At 48.2% G+C, this 22,416-nt stretch overlaps 1 protein-coding gene across 4 annotated transcripts in view; it reads right to left on the reverse strand.

Moving 5' to 3' along the window:
• The window catches only part of ZNF385A (zinc finger protein 385A), a 147,120-nt gene extending 128,082 nt beyond the window's left edge, over nt 1–19,038 (reverse strand). For 3 of the 4 annotated variants that reach the window (XM_035099965.2, XM_035099949.2, XM_035099939.2), the window contains exon 1: nt 18,964–19,038. In XM_035099965.2, the coding sequence (XP_034955856.2) occupies nt 18,964–19,000 (37 nt within the window). In that variant the 5' untranslated portion in view covers nt 19,001–19,038. Of the gene's footprint in view, nt 1–14,995; nt 15,366–18,963 lie in introns of those variants that run through there. The other variant, XM_035099957.2, reaches the window with a different exon arrangement.
• Nucleotides 19,039–22,416: the final 3,378 nt, after the last annotated feature.

Below are 22,416 nucleotides of genomic sequence, written 5' to 3' on the forward strand. Positions count from 1 at the left end.
TCTTTTGTTTGCTTACAAACCTAGGTTTGTTTCAATTATGACTTAGATTTATGTGCAACTCCGGCACCTTTCCATAACCATGGTTTGCTTGGCCACCCCATACTAGACAGTTACCAAGTTATAAAAGACCCAAGGCAAGAGCAAGTGGAAAATAAAACAAACTCTGGAGATGCCAACCATGGTTTGCTTCCTCCTTTGTAGGATATCTCCCACTAGCATTATGTACAAACCAAGTCATATACACCAAGATGCCATGTGGTACACAGCCTGCCATTTCTTGTGGCAATGGGGCATATTTCGAACTGTCAGTAAGAGCTTCTGTGGCTCTGAAGGCAAGGCAGACAAGCTATCGCAAAGCCAACAAATACAGAAGAATGAAAAAACTTTGTTAACGTGTGCTGGCAGAGAGTGAGGCTTGTGAAACATCCTTGGCATAAGAACAGAGCTGTTATGAGCCCCATAAAAAACAGGGGTGTTACATATTCCTATCTTCACCAGTTGGACATTAGCCTGGCCCTACCATTAGGCAGAATGAGGAAGGCATCTCAGGTGGCATATGCTGGGGAAGGAGCAAAGAAGTCGCAGCCCAACAGCCATTCCTCCCAACCCCTTGGTCATTCCCTTCTGTTTGATATCAGGGCTAGATGTCCTGTAGATTGATCATACCCGCCTCCTGCCCACAAAATGCTACCCTGAGATGCACTGGGGTATGCTATCCCACTGCCAGTGTTGAAGATTCAGTTGCCAGTCCACTCAGCTTCTCCGCCATGAGTGGGAGAGGGAGAGTGGGAATATCTTGCACTTTTCCTCAAGGCCAGGTTGAGGGCATATAATGACAGCATGGCCCTGCACCCTCTTGGCAGAGGTGGCTCCTGGGCTTTTGTCAAAAGTCCAACACAAACACATGGCAGGTGAAGGTCTTCCTGGCATGGGATAAAGTGATGGGGAAGGGAAGAGAAGAGAGGGGGGCGAAACTTCACCAGTTCAGGGACGATTCCAAAAGGAATCGCACAGCCACTTCACAAATCACAGCAAATTGACTTTCCAATAAACAAGCAATCACAGCAGACTAACATCTGAGCTTTGGAAACAGAAGGTTTGGTTTGGGGCTGGAGTTGTTTTTTTAATAATAACATAAAACTTTATGGTTGGTATTCAATAGAAAGTTCCCTCCCTCCAACAAGTGGTAGCCAGTGAAGCTATCTAAGGAGCGTAACAGTTTGCTGCCACCAGGCCTGGATCTGGTTCCCCCCACCCTCAATAGATGCCTGGCCAGGAACAGAAGCAAGAGATAGTGGTGTTAGCCACCCCTGTGCTCCTATCAATCAGGGTTTCCCAAACTTGGTTCTCCAACTGTTTTTAGACTACAGTTCTCATCATCCCTGACTGCTGGTCCTATTAGCTAGGGAGGATGGGAGTTATAGTGCAACAACAGCTGAAGTCCCAAGTTTGGGAAACCCTGCTATAAATGAATGATTTTTAGAGCAAGAACAGGGGAACTTGAGACCCACTAGAGGTTATTGGGCTACAACTCCCGCCAGCATGGCCAATGACCTGAGGTGATGGGGGTTGGAGCCAAGCGCTCCCCATCTCTGTTCTAAAGTCTGCCCAAGCCAGGCTGCCATTAGAGGGGCAAAAAGCAAGGCAAGAACTAGCAAACAGTTCATAAGTATGGCAGGCTTTACATATTCTGCACCCCAGAAGTCCCTGACAAGCATTGATTGCTGTAGGAGAAATTGAATGCACCTATGACTCTAGGGCAGGCATCCCCAAACTGTGGCCCTCCAGATGTTTTGGCCTACAACTCCCATGATCCCTAGCTAAGAGGACCAGTGGTCAGGGATGATGGGAATTGTAGTCCAAAACATCTGGAGGGCCGAAGTTTGGGGATGCCTGCTCTAGGGCCCCACTGACCAGGAGTTATTTAGCCTATGCAAGATCATAAAGTAGGCATGACACACACACACACACACACACACACACACACACACACACAGCCCTATGAGTGGCAACCACCACTGGCACTTAGTGGGCCTCCTAAGCTAGTGTGCTGCTCTCAGGTGGAGTGGGTGACGTTGTCCTGTTGCCAATACAGTATTGAAACAAAATTAAATTGCCAGTCAAGTCACCTTCTGCCCAAAGGGGCACCATGTTGCTCTTCACTTCAGGCAACAAAATGTCTTGGACTACTACTAGCCCTGCCTAAGACTTACTGAGATAGCATATGTGAAGCAATATTTGAAGGCCAAGAATTATGCTGTCCATGTTATTTAGTGTGCATGCACGTGCATGATAGAGCTACTTTCCTTTCCTTATTGTGGATCCTATGGTCACTCCTCCCAGGACTTCCTTTGAGGCATCATTTACCAGGACCAAATAACGAATCATAGAATTAAAGAGTCAGAAGGGACCTCAATGGTCATGTAGTTCAACCTCCTGCAATGCAGGAAAGATGTGAGGATGTTTTGGCCATGGGCAAAATGGACTTTCCATACCAGTTGAGGAGCCGCAGCGTCACCACAAACAACTGAGATTATGAAACAGAGCATCACTCCAGCCAACAGGAGTCCCAACACTTCTTTAAATAGACCATTATTCTCATTTTACAAGCAAAACCACAACAGTGAAAAACTGGAAATTGCCCATGGTCAACTAGAAAGCCCATGACCAACCTGTGATACAAATACAATTTTTTGTAGGTCCATGGCTATTGTTCTGGGTAAGTGCTTCCCAAACCAGGAAATTCCTGCGCTTTTTAGAAAACAATTTTGAGAAACTAGTGTACATGTATTTGTGTGCACACAGTATAAAAGCCCCGTGTACCTCAGCTACAGAAAAAGCAGGGCTTTTCCTATGGATACACAGAGATTTCTCAGGATACTCAGGTCCAGCTTGCTACTGCAGCCCTGACTAACTGTCCAAAATAGCATCACTATATCACAGGCCCCCAAAAAACTCAAGGTTGCAGCAAATACAAGGGCAGGACAGGTTGGCGACGCCTGAAATGGTCCCCCTCCCTTTCTGGGACAGAGCAGAGCCAAGCGCTGTGGCTTGCTATCTCTAGATTTACTGCAGCTGAAAATCTGGGCAATTGTTACAAACCAGCCCTCAAATGAGATCCTGCTCAGGCGATAAAAATAGCCACTAAAGCTGTGGTTACCTGGTTATGTAAAGGCTGTCTGGGCACCCGGCTCAGCCTCCAATAGCATGGCGGGGGGGGGGGGGAGTCTGACCCAGCTGGGAGCCTCCATTCAGATGGGCTGGTCTTGAGCATCTTGTGGGATTACTAAAGCCCAGCAGCAGCAGCAGCAGCAGCAGACTAAAACCTTGAGGAAATATCCGACTCATGTTTGAACCTGGCAAGATCAAGCAGCTCCTTGCTTTAAGGCCCAAGAAGGAAGCAGACTGAAATAATCAATGCCTGCATATTAATGTCGCACACTTTAACCACTCTGAATCGTACACATGCTGGGTGGTAAAAGTCACACGCACACCCCATTGCCACGGTCCATAATCAATAAGAATCTGTGTTTAAACAGCATAAGTCAGGTCATTTCTTCACAAGTCGCTCCCCCTCCCCTTTTTTTTTGCTTTCACACTTTTATTTATAGGAACCGTCTCCTTTCCATATAATTTGATAGTACACAGGCCCCCGTCATGGCAAGAATAACCTTTTTACAGCACATCGTTCTGCCCCCAACTCCATTTTGACCTTGGGCACACAGGGTTGGCTTGTAGGGACCTAATTTGTGTCTTCCTAGAACCACGAGATGCAGCAGAGTCCAGCGCAAGGCATTCATACACTGGGTGCCTCAAAGCAACTGATGAGCAGAGGCATTTCTGAGTACCAGAGCTGAGCTACCCCACAGCCCTCCTCATTTCAGCAGTCCAATTTGGGAGACGGGGAGAGTAATTTTGCAATCTAGTGCAATCACCCAGAGACCTGCTGTTAGACTCCCTTCTACCTTCTGCTCACTCCTGGTGCAGAAGGAGGAATTTCAGAAGGTAGAGCTTGTCCGAAGATTCCTTCTCCGCAACTATTAAAGATGAAGGATATCGGTCTTCTTAGGCATTTAGCATACTGAGGCTGTGAACACACTACCCGCTTACAACACAGTAGGCTAAGGTGGCTTTTCCCTCAATTTGCAGAGGAAACACATCAAAACACAGTATTTCCTAAGAAACAGCAGGACAGATACAGGATAGATACGGATGGTGGGGTGGCTAACTGCTTCCCAAACCTGCAGTGGGAGGGCCGGCTGCAGAGTAAGCGGGGGGGGGGGGAGTTACACATCACTATTCCTACACTAGGGAAGCCCAAATCCAGCACCATTGCAGATACAGTAATTAAAGAGGGACAGAGTATCACTTCAAATACCTTCCCTTTAAAATAAAATTTTAATATCTGCACTACAGATATGTTTCACATTTATATCACTCCAAAGAAAACGGGGAATTGGAGTAACAGTGCTGAGAATTTTATTAAGAGAACCACATTTTGCAAGGTTTCCTGGGGAAAGGGAATAACTCCTCGACCCATTTCATCTGCAGTATAGACATGATCAGGAGAGCTCAACTTCTGAAGCATTATTTTTTTAAAAAAAAACAGTATCAACAACAGAGGGAATGGAGGGGTGGTGGTATGTATTTCCCTGGTTCAAAATATAGTGGTGCCTCGCAAGACTAATTTAATTCGTTCCATGAGTCAATTCATTTTGCGAAAAATTCGTCTTGCGAATCGCGGTTTCCCATAGGAATGCATTGAAATTTCTTTTTTCTTTTTGCCTATGGGAACGCATTAATTAAATTTCAATGCATTCCTATGGGAAACTGCGATTTGCAAGACAAATTTTTCGCAAAACGAATTCGTCTCGCGAGTCACCATCAGATCGCAGGATGCGAGGTACCACTGTACTTAAATTTTGGTGCTGGGGGGAAATGGAATATTCCCCCCAACAGAAATCCAAACTCAGAAACAATATGCTAACAAATATTTATGTGGTTGTTCACAACTGCAACAAATGAGTAACTTTTTTTGGGGGGGTGTACATTATCATACAAAACTTTTAAGTAAATCTCAAAGTGTCACATGAATGAGAGGCAGCAAAAAGAGAAGACAGATTTTCTAGGTGTCAGAAGCAATGTTTAAAGTGCCTGGGTGAGCAGACACTTAGATTTATTTGTTTTTTCAGCCCTGCAAAAGTGTAGCATTCATCTGGAGACATCCAGATATTGCTCACGGCTTAGGTCAAAGCAGTGGAAAAGACGGTTACACGAGAGGACTGTTTTCTGGGACCCCTTTACCATCCCAAGGTCAAATGATGCAGACAATATTTTGAGTGGCGCTGAAAATAAAAGAGGGCTCCTCTGATTTCCGAGTTAAATTCAAGAAGCTGCTTTCGCTGGAGATCTAGTGAACTGAAAGAACTTCATGCCACCATTTCTGTTGAATTGCAGATCACATGCTGAAGCAGACAACTTGCTTCCCTGCTCTTACCTTTTATGATATTCTTTTGCAGCACCTCACAATCCCTTCTGATTTGTACCATCCTAAACAATTTTGTGCCCACTGCAAATGTGACCACCTCTCTATTCACCTCTAACCCCAGGTCATTTATGAACAAGTTAAAAGGGGGGGGGACACCCACCACTCCCAATACAAAAGAGCCTCTATTTCTTCATATTGGAATTCACATTCCAACAAAGGAATTTTTGTTCCTGGGAAGAGCACAGTCGTCTATTTTGATCTAATCACTACAAACCACCTACAATTCTATACCAGAACAGAGGGGCATCAGTGATCAGTAGGCCATTAAAGGAACAGCCACAAGTGTTTTCTTGAAAACCATGGTTATTAACCAGAGTTTAATTTTCACTGGATAAGAACATCCAGTGAAATAGCACATGCGAGATTGCAAGAGACGATTATGAATAGCAAAAATGCTAGTTTAAAACAGACAACTAACATGCTGGTCCCCATTGCACTCTTTAGATATAGATCAGGGGTCAGAAACCTTTTTCAGCCATGGGCCGGTCCACCGTCCCTCAGACCATGTCGTGGGCCGGACTATATTTTGAAGGAAAAAAATGAACGAATTCCTATGCCCCACAAATAACCCAGAGATGCATTTTAAATAAAAGCACACATTCTACTTATGTAAAAACACTCTGATTCCAGGACTCTCTGCGGGCCGGATTGAGAAGGCGATTGGGCCGCATCCGGCCCACGGGCCTTAGGTTGCCTACCTCTGGTATAGATACTTGACTGGAGATTGGCTGATAATCATAGTGAGATCCTCAAACCGGTATAAAATGCTTATGCGTACATGTGGCCCACTCACTGCGCGGGTGTCACCCACCTGGGCCAAGGTACAAACCAGGAAAGCAAGTCTTACCTCCACTGGGGAGCCAGGCTAGTGAATGCCCACCACAACATCATGCACAATGGGGTTGTATAACATCATTTAAGTGAAATAGGACTGGAATGTTGGGGATCAAGATTCCCAGGATCAATTCCCAGCACCAGCAGCTGCTAGTGGGTGGCCAATTACAGAAAGCATCATTTGAATGCAACACCCTGCTTGAGTCAAGCCAATACGCATGAAAGAGAAGAATGGGAGAGCCTACCACCCAGTCTCCTTCATCCAAGTAGCAGCTGTCTCAAAACAGCCAATTCCTTCCATTAAAAAAGGCATATTGCCAAATGGAAGAGTTTCAGGGACACCTTTGGGATGCTCTCACACTGCAATTCTTTTTCCCCTTTCCTTTTCTTGTTTACAATGAAAATAAAATAAAGTCAGGGTTCAAAATGCTCAAAGAAGGCCCCTGGTGTCTTGATCCAGCTGTGTTGGTATGATAAGTAAAGCATGCTTTCAAGCTGCACAGAAATCTTCTTCACATAAAATAATTCTGTGAAATCCAGAAGCTTGCCATCCTGCCAACATGGTCTAATGCCGAGCTAGGCAACATGATTATCTTGGATGCTGTTGAGCTACAGCTCCCATCATTCCCAATCACAGATCATGCTGGTTTATGTAACAAATAAGGTCTTATTTGCCTTCACTACATGCTTAGGAAGCAGGGGAGGGGAGAGAAGTCACAGGGCAGTAAGATTTCAGTTCTGCAGATAAGAAACTGTGGTGGCCGTGGCACAGTCAGGATCCTCCACTGGGATTCCCCCACTGAACCACATTGGCTCCCTCTCTGTACCACTAGTTAGGAATGGGGACAAGGGAAGACAACAGCCTCTGCAAGTCAAATCAGGGGTCAGGGCCTGTTGCTATTGCTGCCTGCCGATCCCATCTGCATCCTCATTTAACCCCGCTTCCCAGCTGGACTTAGCAGCTGAGGGATTATTCAAGCCCCCACAGAGCTGGTGTAGCAAAGCCCAGGGACGGCCAAGCCTTTGCTGCCACTCTGCTCACATCACAACCCTGTGCAGTCCACAATGAAATAATCCTCCCCCATATAATCTGCGTGCAGGAAACCCAAATTCAGTTATCAAAACAATTTGCATGCATTGGCCTACTCTTATGTAATTTATTCTGCTTTCAGTGTTCAGTTTTTTCAAGGAACTTGCTGGCAGAGGGGAAGCTGCAGACCCAAGAGAAGCTGTTTTCAGACTGTGTTTGGGTGATCCCTGGAGTCCTGCAGAAACGTTTCAGGGGGTACTGATTGAGAGGGCAAGAAATGGCAGACAAGAGCACCTGAAATGAGAGCTGGTCCACCAATCATGCAATTAACAGCCACATGGGAGCCATCTAAACCAGAGATGGAGATATGCCTCTATTTGGATATTTTTGGACTACAGCTCCCATCATCCTTGGCCATTGGCTATGCTGGATTGAGCTCATGGAAGTTGTGGGTCCAAGACAACATCTGATTCCCTTCCTCTGTTCTAACTAGTGTGCCTTAAGTTCACATGGGACAACACACAGTGAAGGCCAGGCGTCTGGACCAATGCCCTACATGTACCAAACGTATACTATGGAACAGGTTCCAGAATCCTTGGCAGCATGGACACAGTTCCTTGGCAGCCAAGCCAATAAGAAAAGGGTTTGCCAAAGGTTTAAAGCTTGACAAACCACTGGCATAAAATAAGAAAGAATGGCATAGAACAGGGATAGCCAACCTGGCGTCTTCTAGTAGTTGTTGGGACTCCAACTTCCATCATCTCTGAGCATTGGCCACAATGGCTGGGAGTTGGAGTTCAGCAACACCTGGAGGGCAACACGCTGCCTATCCCACCACAGATGCTGGGGAAAAGAGAGTCCCCAAGTTCAGTAGAGTCATCAAGAGAATAACAATACCCATGAGAGAAGGACTTCTTTCAACGCACAGAAAGTTCAGCTCCTGATCATAGGCAGCTTGGCCCAGAGTCTTGTTGCTGTAGCAGCCTAACAGAAGGCTTAGACATTTTATTTGTTTTATAATAAGCTAAGGTTGAGTCTAGTTACAACATCCTGGCCGAAAGGCAGCCACCTAAATCAGGAGGATGCTGGAAAACTCTGGCATCAAAGAAGAAGTGCAACATCAGTACCAGTCCTAACTGTGGCATTGAAGCCTTAAGCTAACTAATTTAGGCACACAACATGGAAGAGTTTGCACAGAGCCACAGGGAAGAAGGGCCTGTGGTTCATTTCCAACACGGTGTATTTTCATTTGCTTTCCATTAAGAACGATAGAAAATCTGGTCAGTGTCCTGCTCTGTGTTGTGGCGAGGGAAAAGGGAACTCTGAAGTTGCTCCAGCACCAAACAAACAAACACTGAGCCCTTCTATACCAATAGCAGCAGGGGCAGCCTGACCCTTGAGCGATACGTGTGCTGCAAGATGCCACTGACTTAAAGGGGGCCAACCTTCTCCAGTCCCAGTCCTGCTTAGAGTAGACTCATTGAAAGTAATGAAATTTAAGTTATATGTGTCCATTAATTCCAATGGGTCCACTCTGTGTGGTATAGGACTAGAACTGAATACAGGCCACAGATCCCACTTCTCATTTCCAACCTAGACCTACAAGTTCCTAAGACACCTAAGAGAAGCTTTGGAGCCACCTGGACAAGACTCTCTCTCTCTCTATCTCTGATACACACACACACACACACACACACACAATTCCCCTTTAGATTCTGCTGATGTTCCTTTCCGTTTCCCTTCAGGACAAAAAGCTGAACTTTTGATCTTAATGTGGACTGATACAAATTGACACAGAATGAGCTATATTTATTTCACATAACTTCGTCAGCCAAAGGCCATTGTCAAAGAACGCAACCGTTTTGAGTCCTACTCTTCCATCTTCTCCCTGAACACCAGTGTCTGGGATGTTCGCTGTTTTTTGACTCTGTTTCTAGATGTTTCCAAACTCCTTTCCTCTCCCCCCAACCCCCTTTCTTCCCACATTCTTAAAACAGATGAGATAAGAGAGGTGTCGGGCAGTTCAGGAGAGGACTGCAGTGCCGTGGTAGTGCTTGGCTTGCAGAAGATCTCAGATTCAATTCCTGGCATCTCCAGGTAGAGCTGGGAATGTCCCCTGCCTGAATCACTGAAGAGCTACTGCCAGTCAGTGTGGACAATACTAAGCTAGTCAGGCCAATAGTCTGATTTCTTAGAAAGAAAGAAAAAGACAGTCCCCTATTCCAAGCAAAAGACGAGCGAGACCCGTCTTTTAACAGCGCATCCTGGACAAATTCAGCCTCTGGCATAATTGACAACAACCAGTCAGCTATGCCAAAGGCAGCACAAAGCAAATTTGGCTGAGAAACTGGGCAAGGGAGCTGAAATGCAAACAGCACCAGGGCCAGTTTCCCCAGCCAGCCTGAGCAAGGAGGGCCAAATTCAGTTTGGACTCCCAGGGATTATAGCAAACTGCACACTGGGACACACTGGACAGTTTACATTATGTGTGCAAGGCTAAATCTAATGGTCTGGGAAGATAATAAACCTGCAAAGTCTCGTGCCGGTAGTAGTAGTAGTAGTAGTAGTAGTAGTAGTAGTAGTAATGCAATAAGTCTTTGGAAGAAAAGGGGCTGAATTTCAGGCCCAGCTGCTGCCCCAAGAGCACACTTGATAAACTGGGATCCCACGGTCCATCTTGATGTTGTAGAGTGGGTAGCTCTCCTGCCCCGCAATGGCCCTGCCAGGCACCAACACTACTCACAGGACTTCCATTGCTGCTTTTCACAGCACATTTTTATGATCAGCCCCTCGGCACTGCATGGCATTCCCCCACCCCAGTTAGTGGCTGGCATTGCTCTTTACACTATTATCCCCTTTCCTAGACACACTCACTGCTGTTCTGTTGCCCTGTACTCACCAGCTGCTCATCCCATTCCCCAAGACCAACTCACTCATCTTACTAGCATAGTTCATCACCTATATTACAGGCACCCTTGCCATTCTCTAAACTCTCCATTACATACACCGCCTCTGAACAGTGTTGTTGGAGACACTCCACGGCCCGTGATCACCGCAGCAAGGGTGTTCGCCATGGAGCCTGTGCGTTTTGTCCTGTGCCACCATCTTTCCCAGAAATCTTCACTGGAATGACCATACAGCTCAGAGCACAGCCACCTGACCACTATTATCCACTATTTCTGTCGCAAAGTAGCTTGCCACCTGCATCTGCAAATCCTCTCAATGGCTGATCAGGACTGAAGCTGGCTGTTGTGCAACTGTGCCCAATGAAGCCCAAGACTGTGTTGGAATTTGACGCAGAGGAATTCCAAGCCATATGCAATGACTGAACCTGGGAATCCTCTGGATTTGGGATGAGGAGCATCTTTGCTGCAATGTCTCTGCCAGAGCATGGCAAGATTCCCCAGTGGAAAAGGAGGAAGTGGGAGGAAGAACAATAAGTTGGGGACAGGGAACCTGTCGTCCTCCAGGTGTTTGTAGGAGACCACAACTCCTACCTCCCCTGGCCATACTAGCAGGGGGATGGGAGGTGGTGCCCAACAACATCTTAAAGGGCCATGGGTTCTCCAGCCCAGGTCAGTAAGTGGAACTGCATTAGCCGGAGCTGAAACAAAACCAAGCCACAGGCCACAGGGCCGCGCCATGGAATCTTTGTGCAGCATTTCCCACCCAGGAGGCAAGTCTGGCACCTACCTGGGAAATACCTGGGACTCTGGCCCAATTCCATGTCTCTCTCACACAAGCTACCCAGCAGCATGAAACCCAGAGCTGGAGCAGAGAGTCAGATGGATACAGAAAAGAGAAAGTGAGGGAAGGGGATGGAAGTTTAGGACAGAGTGGAGAATTAGAATGAGGCAAGGGAGCGTAAGGGGAAAGGCAACAAGAGAGAAGGAGGGTTGTGAGCACAGACCAGAGGGAGCAAGAGCTTCCCCAGCAAACTCCAAGCCTTGCCTGGAGGCCCAAGAATGAGATAAAGTCAGTCCTTCCCCTCTCCCACTAATCCTTTCAATCCCCAAGGCAGATTCTTACATGGGAAGCTGATTTATTCCGAGTCAGACCATTGGTCCATCTAAATCAGTATTGTCAGCAGTGGCTGGCAGCAGCTCTCCAGAGTTTCAGGAAGGGATTCTTCCCCAGTCCTACATAGAGAAGTACCTGCATGCACAGCCCTTCTCCCAAATCAGTTAAAAGGAAATAGCGGAGCCGAAGGATGCAAGTGCGAGGACTGTGAATGGAAGGAAGGCAAAGTTACTGAGCCCCTTTATCAATGAGTCAAGTGAGACAGGTAGGCAAGTGGCTGCCAGGTCTGAACAACATGGGTAACAGATCAGCAGACACCCAAAAGCTAGACCTTTGCTCCTCCTCAGGACCCTTCCGAGATGCAAGACATCCAGAAAAGGGGAAGTTATTGTGATCCATAGTGATGGGGGGGGGGGTTTGTTGGGAAGAGACAGGCCACACCACTGCCACAGGCCAGAGGCCAGGGGCCAATTCATAGCTGCCAAGTTTTCCCTTTTCTCGCGAGGAAGCCTATTCAGCATAAGGGAAAATCCCTTTAAAAAAGGGATAACTTGGCAGCTATGGGCCAATTATGCTGGAGTGCAGGGCCAGGGTGGAGTGCAGAGAATGCCTGCATTTGTCAAGGCAAAGCAGGCAGGCAGCTAGTAAAGAGAGATTTGCCAAGAGGCAATCCAAAGCGCATTCATTTTTGCAAGGTCAAGATGGGCACCTACAGAGCTGGATAGGAGGTTGTCATTGGGAGGAAGAGCAACCGGGAGAAGGATGGGGTTCTGAAGGACATCACTCAGGCATGCTGGACGTTATCTTTTTTAGTTGCATTTTGCCCAAGGTCTTCCTTGTGTGGTACGATGACTACGACTAGATCATAGCCCAACAGGCCTGGCTCAAGATTTCTTGCTTGCTTGCTTAGGGAAATTAAAACATTGCTCCCCACCCCTCTCCTGTGCTCAGCAGCATAACAAGAGCACATTAGACGACCCAAGAGATAACCAAGACAATATCTCTCCCCCCACCCAGTTTCATTTGTAAGGTCTGTCACTTCTTTGCTAGCCTCTCCTTTACAATTTAATCTATGCCCCCAGGCAGTGGGGATCAAGAAGGCTCTCAATTATGTCTACTGGAATGCGGGTGGGGTGGGGGGTATCACTCAACAGAGGACAAGCTTCCTCTGTGCACCTCCTTCAAAGTGAAGTCTTTCCCTCCCTCCCTCCCACCCTCTCTTTTCAATACACTTTAGCATAGCTGAGAGATACACCTGAGGCATTGGCCCAGCTTGTCCTTGCAGCCTAGATCTGCTCCAGCTTGGAATTCCAGGGGCAGATCCATCCCTGGATATATTTTATGCACCGTAGCTGTACCTCCCACTGGTCCCATCACCTCCTGGCAAATAGAAGGGGAAGAAATGGAGGCAGTGAGAGATTTTACTTTCTTGGGCTCCTTGATCACTGCAGATGGTGACAGCAGTCACGAAATTAAAAGACGCCTGCTTCTTGGGAGAAAAGCAATGACAAACCTAGACAGCATCTTAAAAAGCAGAGACATCACCTTGCCGACAAAGGTCCGTATAGTTAAAGCTATGGTTTTCCCAGTAGTGATGTATGGAAGTGAGAGCTGGACCATAAAGAAGGCTGATCGCCGAAGAATTGATGCTTTTGAATTATGGTGCTGGAGGAGACTCTTGAGAGTCCCATGGACTGCTAGAAGATCAAACCTATCCATTCTTAAGGAAATCAGCCCTGGGTGCTCACTGGAAGGACAGATCGTGAAGCTGAGGCTCCAATACTTTGGCCACCTCATGAGAAGAGAAGAATCCTTGGAAAAGACCCTGATGTTGGGAAAGATTGAGGGCACTAGGAGAAGGGGACGACAGAGGACGAGATGGTTGGACAGTGTTCTCGAAGCTACGAACATGAGTTTGACCAAACTGCGGGAGGCAGTGCAAGACAGGAGTGCCTGGCGTGCTATGGTCCATGGGGTCACGAAGAGTCGGACACGACTAAACGACTAAACAACAAAGCTGTACCTCCAGATTGGCCAAGATGGGGAGTGCTGTTCTTTCACTGCATTCACAACAACATGTCCCTCGGCCCAGATTAATTAACCCAGAACCGTGGGTCATGTACTCACAGCCATTTGACACAGATCAAAACTACTCCCCGCTTTTGCTTGGGAAGGAAGGAAGACCACCTTTTGCAGGACCTTAACATCCTCATTTAGGTACGCAAGGGTACCTAAAGGGGGAAACTAACCTGCGTTAGGGGATTGCAACCCCGCTCTCAGCTCCATACCCACTTCCTGTTCCTTGTTCCCAATGGCTCAGCAACCAAGCCACTATTCAGCTCAATGACAGTGCTGTTGGGGGGGGGGGGGCTGGAAAGAGAAAGGAAAAGACCTGTTTGCTAAGCAGCCCCACCTAAGATGGGGAGCCGGTTCAAACAGCAGACCTGTCTTTCTCCCACATGGAACAGGAAAGGAAAGCATCTGTGAAGGAGGGAAGAGAGAGGAGGAGGAGCCTCTGCCCCCCCTCACACACAGAGATCTAGGTCAACACTGATGCTTCAAGCTTTGGACAGTTTGTCAGAATAAGGGATTCATCTCATCTCTTTCCTCTCCCTCTCTCTCTCAATCCCCCCCCCCATGTCTCCTGCCTGGCAACTAGCTTCTCTCTCCCCCCCCACACCCCTCCTCTTCAGCTTCTGGGCAAACAACCCAGTGTTGGGGTCAGCTCACCAGAGAGACCCTCCATAAGCCACGCAAAGGTCGGGGGGGGGGTTCGTGTTTCTCAACTTGCTGGAGATCTGGGTGCCCTGGCTGCTCTGTCTCTGTCCCCTGGGTGGTTTGCCCCCCACATTTGCCCCAATGCACCCCTCCTCTGCCGTGCCCCCCACGCTCCCGACACCGCATTGCCAGCCCCCGTGCCTCCTTCTCTCTCCCCACCCCCTGCCCCAAGAAGCGCTGTTCAGAACAGTTCAATAACTTCCACCTTGTGACGCAGACCTGAGCTGTGTTTGGGGAGGGGGAGAGGGGGCAATGCAATGCTAGATGGGAGGAAGGTGCCGGGTTCCCTCGTAATACCACAAACCCCTTTCTAATAGGGTGTGTGTGTGTGTGAGAGAGAGAGAGAGAGAGAGAGAGCGCGCAAAACGATCTTCCAAGCATTGCCCTTCACTCGTCACCCGAGAAGCACTGCAACCCGGCATTCACACGGTCGTCCTTTCCCGATCCGGATCTTGGGGAGAGGAGTCTAGATTCTGCCCTATGCAGCATCACTGGGACGGCGCAGCGGCTGAGAGATTAAGGAATAGGAAATATTGCCCCCTTCCCCCCCCCTCTGTATTTCGTTTCGCGAATATCCCAGGCAGCCAAAGATCTCATTTGGGGAGGATCTTCTCCATAGAGGTTGATCGGAGAGGGATCAGAGCCTTGGAAATAAGTAAGGGATTTTCCCCAGGACGGGTGTCGGGGTGGGGTGGGGGATTCCCAGGGGAAAAAAAGTGAATGAGACCCAGGCGGGAAGGCAGGAGGGATGTGCAGAAGCCGGAGGAGGCAGCAGCGTCACTCACCTAGGATCATCCCCGCTGAGCTCACGCTGCCGGAGCAGCACCTGACGTCTGGCAGCGGCGCAGCAGGATGGCAGGCAGCCGCCGAGGCAGAGGATCAGCTGCCGCCGCCTCCTCTTCTTCCTCCTCCGCCTCCGCCTCCCCCGTGTCCGCTGCGGTGCTGCTGCTGGTGGTGGTGGTGGCGGAGGCAGCAGTAGCGCTAGGAGCGAGCTGGGCAAGAAGACGACAGCAGCGGTGGCGGCGGCCGGAGTAGCAGCGCCGGCGCAGGAGCAGCGCCGGCTGCAGCAGGGCTGGCGAGCGGCAGAGCCGGAGTAACAGGAGGCATCGCCAAAAAAATGTCAGCGCAGCGAAGCACACGCTTCCCCCCCTCCCTCTACACCCCCCGGCAGGCGGCTCTCGCGCGCCCTCTCCGGCTCGCCATTGGCCGCGGCGCAAAGGCGGGCGCCCAATGAGAGCGGGCCGAAGCCAACTCGCCGAAAACACTCACACACACTCAGCGCCAAGCCCTCGAGCGGGAGGGGTCCCCCCCCTCTTCAACCCGCTCCTTCTGCCTCGCCTGCCCCTCAAAGTCTGCGTAGCCGGCCCACGACGCTCTCCCCGCAGTGGTAGCTGCAGGTAGAAACGCACCACCTTCGGGCGCCTCTCGGGCGCCGCGCGCGCTGGGCCACGCCGCCCGCCCCGGCCGCCGAAACCTTGCTGAGGGTCGTCAGAACGAGCGCGCGCGCACGAACGCACACGCACACACACCTGGCGTGGCAGGACAGCAGCCCGCGCGCCACGACGAGGCGGAGACGCTTTCTGCAGGCCGGTCCTTTCTTTGCGCGCCTTCACTTCTGGAGAAAAAGTGCCGCCGGAGGGTGGGGGAGAGAAAGGGGTCCAAGAATATTTCTGCCTGAGCAGCAGGGTTCGTTGGAGGGCTCCTGGTGGAGAATGCTAAAATATGACTACTATCATTATCAGCAGCGGCATGATTTCTAAATTCCATGCCAAGGAAAGCTGGATTTTGCAATCTCCCGCAGTTTCTGAAAATCACACCTTTTACATATAAAACTTGCATTTTTACTATCCTGCAAATGAGGGCGGGCTATGCATCTTGAAGCCCCGTAGCACTGCAGGCTTCAAAATGAGTTTGTATGCAGCTTAGGATGTGTCCAAAGATGACCAAACTATGTATGTGACAATAGCAGCTAGAATATTATATGCACAGAATAAACACAATGTTCTACAAATTACATAAGCAAACATTTAAATTACTTCACACCTTTGCACATTCACCTGTGGAATTCGTTGCCACAAGATGGGATGATGGCCAGTGTCTTCGCCAAATCTTGTGACTGCTTAAGAACATACAGTATTCTTAGTCAACCGAGTGGGTGGAGGATAAACAGATTCTGGCTCTGATATCAAAATGAAGCCATGCCAAACAACCATAGAGCTTTGATAATGAGTAGAGACAACCTCCTCTGTCATAACTTTGCTTATGAACTTCTCAGGTGCCTATGGCTGGCTGGCCACTGTTGGAGACAGAATGCCTATCTGCTCGAGGGTCCTTTCTACCACAATGAGTGAGGCTGTTCTTCCTGTCTGAGGCACAAAGCACCTGTTGCATTTGCCATGGGGATGCCCCAGAGAATGGTGCTCCCCACTGTAAGACTTGGAAGCACCTACAAAAACAAATATGGATGATTCGACTGTTCTGGGGAGGAGGGAGCTTTCCAAAATTGGTAGCCATGTTGGTGCAACACATACAAGGAGTTGGGACCTGTGGCCTTCCCAATGTTGCTGGACTACAGCTCCCATCATGCTGCGGCTGATGGAGTTGGGAGTCCAACAACATCTGGGGCGCCCATAGGGGCTAGAGACAGGCCGTGCCGCACAGTGCCCATAGAGATGGGCAGAAGCAGAGCTAGCAGCAGCGTGCCCACAGCGATGTCACCCCCCCAGGATGACATCTGGGGCAGACCACCCCCACCTTGCTCTGCCTCTGGGAGGGCCACAGGTTCTTCATACCCACAAAATGGGTATTAGGGTGCTAATATGCTAATGCTAATATGCTAAGGGACCCAGGTGGCGCTGTGGGCTAAACCACTGAGCCTAGGGTTTGCTGATCAGAAGGTCGGCGGTTCAAATCCCTGTGACGGGGTGAGCTCCCATTGCTTGGTCCCAGCTCCTGCCAACCTAGCAGTTCAAAAGCACATCAAAATGCAAGTAGATAAATAGGTACCGCTATAGCGGGAAGGTAAACGGCGTTTCCATGTGCTGCTCTGGTTTGCCAGAAGTGGCTTTGTCATGCTGGCCACATGACCTGGAAGCTATACACCGGCTCCCTCGGCCAATAATGCAAGATGAGTGTGCAACCCCAGAGTCGGTCACGACTGGACCTAATGGTCAGGGGTCCCTTTACCTTTACCTTATGGTAATGCTAAGCCAAGAGAAGCTGCCGCCCACATACACCAGGTAGATGTTACTGTGGAGCATGGGAAAACCCTTTGTAGACAGCAGAGCATGTCTAATCCTCAAGGGCAGGGAAGTATAGGGCACAGACAAGTCAAAGATCTTTTCTCCTGCTTGCTGCATTGCCTTTGACAGGCTTGTGGGGGGGGGGACCCTGAGCCTCTTGTCCAAGGTCTCTGTCTAATCCAATTAACATAGTCTGCCCCAACCTCCTTAAGAGCTACATAGCCAGTCAGGTTCCTATTGGCTGTGAGGACTGAGAGAGACAAGACCAGTATGGGATGAAACACTGTCAAGTACAGGAAACACTGAAACTCCTCACCGAACCCCCACATATACAGCTCATCGTTGCCATCCTGTATTTGCATGCCACTTACAGTATCTAGGCATGCCCTGAATAGTCAGGGATATGTATGATTCTTAGGGTTAATTTGCCCAAAAATATCCATCGCCGCTCAACAATAGGACTGCCAGCTTCTTTTCCTGGCAAGGCTCTCCTGATTTTTAACAGCTGCCTGAAAAGCAGAAATACAGCAGCCGGAGCTTTTCAACAGAGTGCAGGTGCGGTGATGGAGAAAGCTTCCCCTGCGAAGTTTCTCTTTTGCTATCGAGTTGTTAAAGGCATTGGAGGAAGGCCAAGAAAAAAAGTTGACCACCCTACTTGATGAATACAGAAATATCCAGAGATATCCTGCACGTGCGGAAGAGTCGTTACACAAGTGGTTTTCATTTTCCTTTCTTTAATTTTCCAAGTGGTGCTAGTAGCAAAACGATGCCGCGTGGAGCCAGCCAGCCATGCCCCTTTGCAGAATAATCCATTCCAGTCCTGCCCCGGCTGCCTCTGCTCCCCTCCCTCTTTCTAACCATCTACATTGCTATGTTCACTTAGTGTGCTCAATTATCATCAGACTGGCTTTTCTTTATTATTATTTCCCTCTCTTAGAAGTTCCGTTCCCCTAAAGATTTTTTTGAACTTCTGCAAACCCTGGGATTTCCTCAAGACTGCTGATACCTCCCTCTAGGAGGTGGGTGGTGCCTTTGCAGACTGCAGAAGGAGCCACACTTGGATAATGAATTTGCTATTAGTGTCTGAGATGCTGCCTTTCTTCCAAGGACTTCACACATCGGGTTATTTTACTAGTTCTAATCAAAGAAGACCCACACGGTTCTCAAATACTTTCCAAGGGAGAGCATTCACAATTTCAGATGTAAAGACACAAAGTGATGAAACACTGGGACACATACACAAGCGGTTCAGCCCTTAAGAGGCGTGTGGATAAATACCCATTCCATGAAAGTACCCACCTCCTGAAAGCCCCACAATTATCTTGCCTATGCCTGCTGAAGTCCTGTAACACAGCACCAATCAAGTATGAAGCTTGCTTTTTTATAGCAAAGGAAGGTGAGAGAAGCCTTTCGCTTACACAGAACTCTGCTTCAGATGGGAGGTTAGAAGCAAGTGGCGCCTCCGACTTTCCTGAACAGGAGTTGGATCTAACACAAAAATCTCAACTCACCTGTGTCGTAGGAGAGCTGCATTAGCTCCTTCCACATCTTTCCCCCGTCTCGTGAGGAGGTGCTGGCTTGGGATGGGCTTGGGCAGAAGTGGGAAAGGGCTCCAGCGTGGGACAGGCTCGGGGGAAAGGTGTGGAAACCGCTCTGACGTGGAGCAGCAGGCTTGGGCAGGAATATGGCGGGGGTGTGGGGGCAGGGCGTGGAGCAGCTCTCTCAAAGGCTGCGACTAAACAAATAGGGCTCTGTGTGGGGGTATCAGGGCATGCATCGCAGTGGTGGTTTTCTATCTTTACTCTCCAAAAAAGGAGGAGCAAGGCAGCAAACAAATAGGCTATAATTTTTTTTAAAAAAAAGGCAGCCTAAACCACGATGAAACAACATTGGTAACTGACTGATTGACTAATAAAATCCTGCTGAAACAAGCAAGCAATCGCCATCCTAACATGACATACGGCAGATGATGATGATGATAATAATAATAATAATAATAATAATAATAATAATAATAATAATATTTTTATTATTATTTATAGCTTGCCCATCTGACTGGGTTTGCCCAGCCACTCTGGGCGGCTTCCAACAAAATATTAAAAATACATGGATGGCCTGTGGTCCTCCAGATGCTGTTGGACTCTCAAGTCCCATCAGCCTCAGCCACTTTAGCCAGTGGGCAGGGATGATGGGATTTAGAGTCCAGCAGCATCAGGAATGTTTCCAGCCCTTGCTTGTAGGACTTCTTGGGAAGAGAATTCCACAGCTGGGGTGCCACAGCAAAAAAGGCCATGTGATATAATAGATTTCATTTCACAGGCAGAAAGCACTTAAGTAAGGCCTTCATGAAAATCTTTATTTGCTTATGTGGGTTCATATGAAAGAAGACACTTCCTTAGGTATGGAGCTCGTGTAAACTTTCACAGCAAATAAGCAGCACCTTGCCTCATGAGCAGAAGCAAACAGAAAGCCAGTGAAACTAATGCAACACAATTCTTACCTGCTTTCAGCAACCTACACAAGTTAACTGGAGGGCCACAACATTCTGCATTAGCTCTGCTTTCTTAACAGCAGTCAAGGGCAGCCCCACATAAGTTGCACTGCAGTAGTCAATCCCCTATTTTACGAAAGCATGGAAGGGATGCAGTTGAAGGGAAGCATGGAAGGGTGTATCCATGCAGTTGATAAAAGTTTTCTTCACATCCACCTTCACTTGTGCTTCAGAATTAGATCTAGGAACACTTACTCATACTTTCCGTGTAAATTGCCGTACTTTTCCATGTATAAGACTAGGGTTTTCTTTATTCAAAAATCATGTTAAAAATTAGGGCTATCCTCCCCCCAAGAAAGCTCAATAATTCTGGGCAACCCCCCCCCTTTTCTTAATTTTGAGCCTCCCAAAATAGGGTGCGTCTTATACATGGGGGGGTATACACAGAAAAATACAATAAGTATTCAGCTGCCGCCCTCAGCAGCTGAACGCTCAGCAAAGCCATGCAAGCAAATCCCAAAGTTCCTCTACTTGGAGACAAAACAATGCTTCCTGATGGGAAGAAGTGGAGACTATCCTGTCTTGTAAGGTTCACATACACAAAAAACCTTTTGATTATTATAAAGGGATGCTTCCAACTGCACTCTCTTCTGTCAGGTAGGATTCCCACCAGATTGTGCCACTAACAGCTATTTGACAGGGTGCCAGTGATGCAGTGATGAGAAAAATGTTTAATTTGTTGATTTCTGCCCAGGAAATAAAGCTGGAAATCTGACCGCTCTCTGTGCATTAAGACCAGGGTTTTTGTGTGTGTTTTAAAAACTTTTTAAAAATTGCTAACAGCAGCACACCCTGTATGTGTGAGGGGGCGGGGGGCGGGTGTCATTAAGACAGCAATATGTTCAGAGGGGAAATGTAACCAATTTCTTCCCTTTCACGACCCTGACAAGTCAGCCCTGCATTGCTCTTGGCCTCAGAAGAAGAAAAATCTGTTGACATCAATGGAGGCTCCCCCACCCCACCCCTGGGCTAACCGTTTGTGGAAGAGGGGAAAGATGAGATCACCTGTGAGCACAGACACCTATTTTACAAGTGCTCCGAAACATGTGCTTTTACTATGTGGGAGACTGTTCTCTCCCCACCCCATTTTATCATGTGAGTACTGAGGCAGAAAGTTGCCATGCGGTTATTCATCTGCCTCCAATGTGGTCCTGTGAATCAGCCCACTATGAGAACAGAAGAATGAGAACACAAGAAAAGGTATAAATGGTTTGTTGTGCATTTGAGTGGCATAACCTCTTGTTTGAAGAACACAGCCTAAGAAGTTTGCCGGCTCAGTGTGGGGTCCCAGCAAAGATTTTGATCATTCGAGGCATTTTCTTTTCGGCAATTTCTCGGTTTGCTGTTGTTGTTGTTGTTTTCAAATCAACAGCCAAATGCGTCCATCATCTCAATAAGCTGAGTAGCTGAGTGCCATTCAAAACTACCAGCTTGTATGTCAACTCATGCACAAAGACAGGTGCCGACATGCTTACAAAAGCCACACTTAATTGAAACACTCACAGTCGCCTCCTGAGATAAGTACAGACTTAATACCCATGTTATCTCTCCCCACCCCCCTTCTGCAAATGTAGCTAGCTATACATAATGATACATAATGATTCTTAAATCATTATGTCAGCAAAATGTACTGCATAATGACACTGTTTCCCCTTTGGCACATGACAGATCCACTGTTATAGTATCTGGGGAAGATCTGAATAATCAGGAACATCACAGCATGTCCAAATTGAGGTGTGCTTGCCACACACTTAAGAACATGAGAAGTGCTTTGCTAGTTCAGAGCAATGGCTCCATCCAGCCCATCTCCCTATCCACTGGCCTGGCCTGGCCAAAACTACAGTCCAGCAACACCCAGGCACCCTCAGCTAAGCACCCTTGCTTTAGATACTTGTAAGCAGCAATGTACATGGACTCTGAAGCTCCTGTTCCAATCCTGGCTATTCACAGCTTTCCCAGTCCCCATAAATTTGCCCAATCTGTGCTGAATCTGCCTAACAGCAGAACTCCATCTTCGACAGCTCTATCTCCGCATTCCATTGGAATCAGGAGAGGATATTAAGGTATTGGGCAGGTTCTAGAAACATTGGTGGATAGGGGCCAATAAAACGGTGTTTCCTGCGAGTGGAAATTAGGTCTATGACAGGCATCCCCAAACTTGGCCCTCCAGATGTTTTGGGATTACAACTCCCATCATCTCTAGCTAACAGGACCAGTGGTCAGGGATGATGGGAATTGTAGTCCCAAAACATCTGGAGGGCCGGGTTTGGGGATGCCTGGTCTATGACCTGCTCTGGAAGGGATTGCACTCCTCCAGAAGCAAGAAGTTCATAATTTGGGAGTATTCCAACTTGTCACTGGAGTGTCAGGTGGCTTTGTGGCTAGAAGTTATTGTGTTGTTGTTGTTGTTGTT

The sequence above is a fragment of the Zootoca vivipara genome, chromosome 2, assembly GCF_963506605.1.
Source record: "Zootoca vivipara chromosome 2, rZooViv1.1, whole genome shotgun sequence".
Lineage (NCBI taxonomy): Eukaryota > Metazoa > Chordata > Lepidosauria > Squamata > Lacertidae > Zootoca > Zootoca vivipara.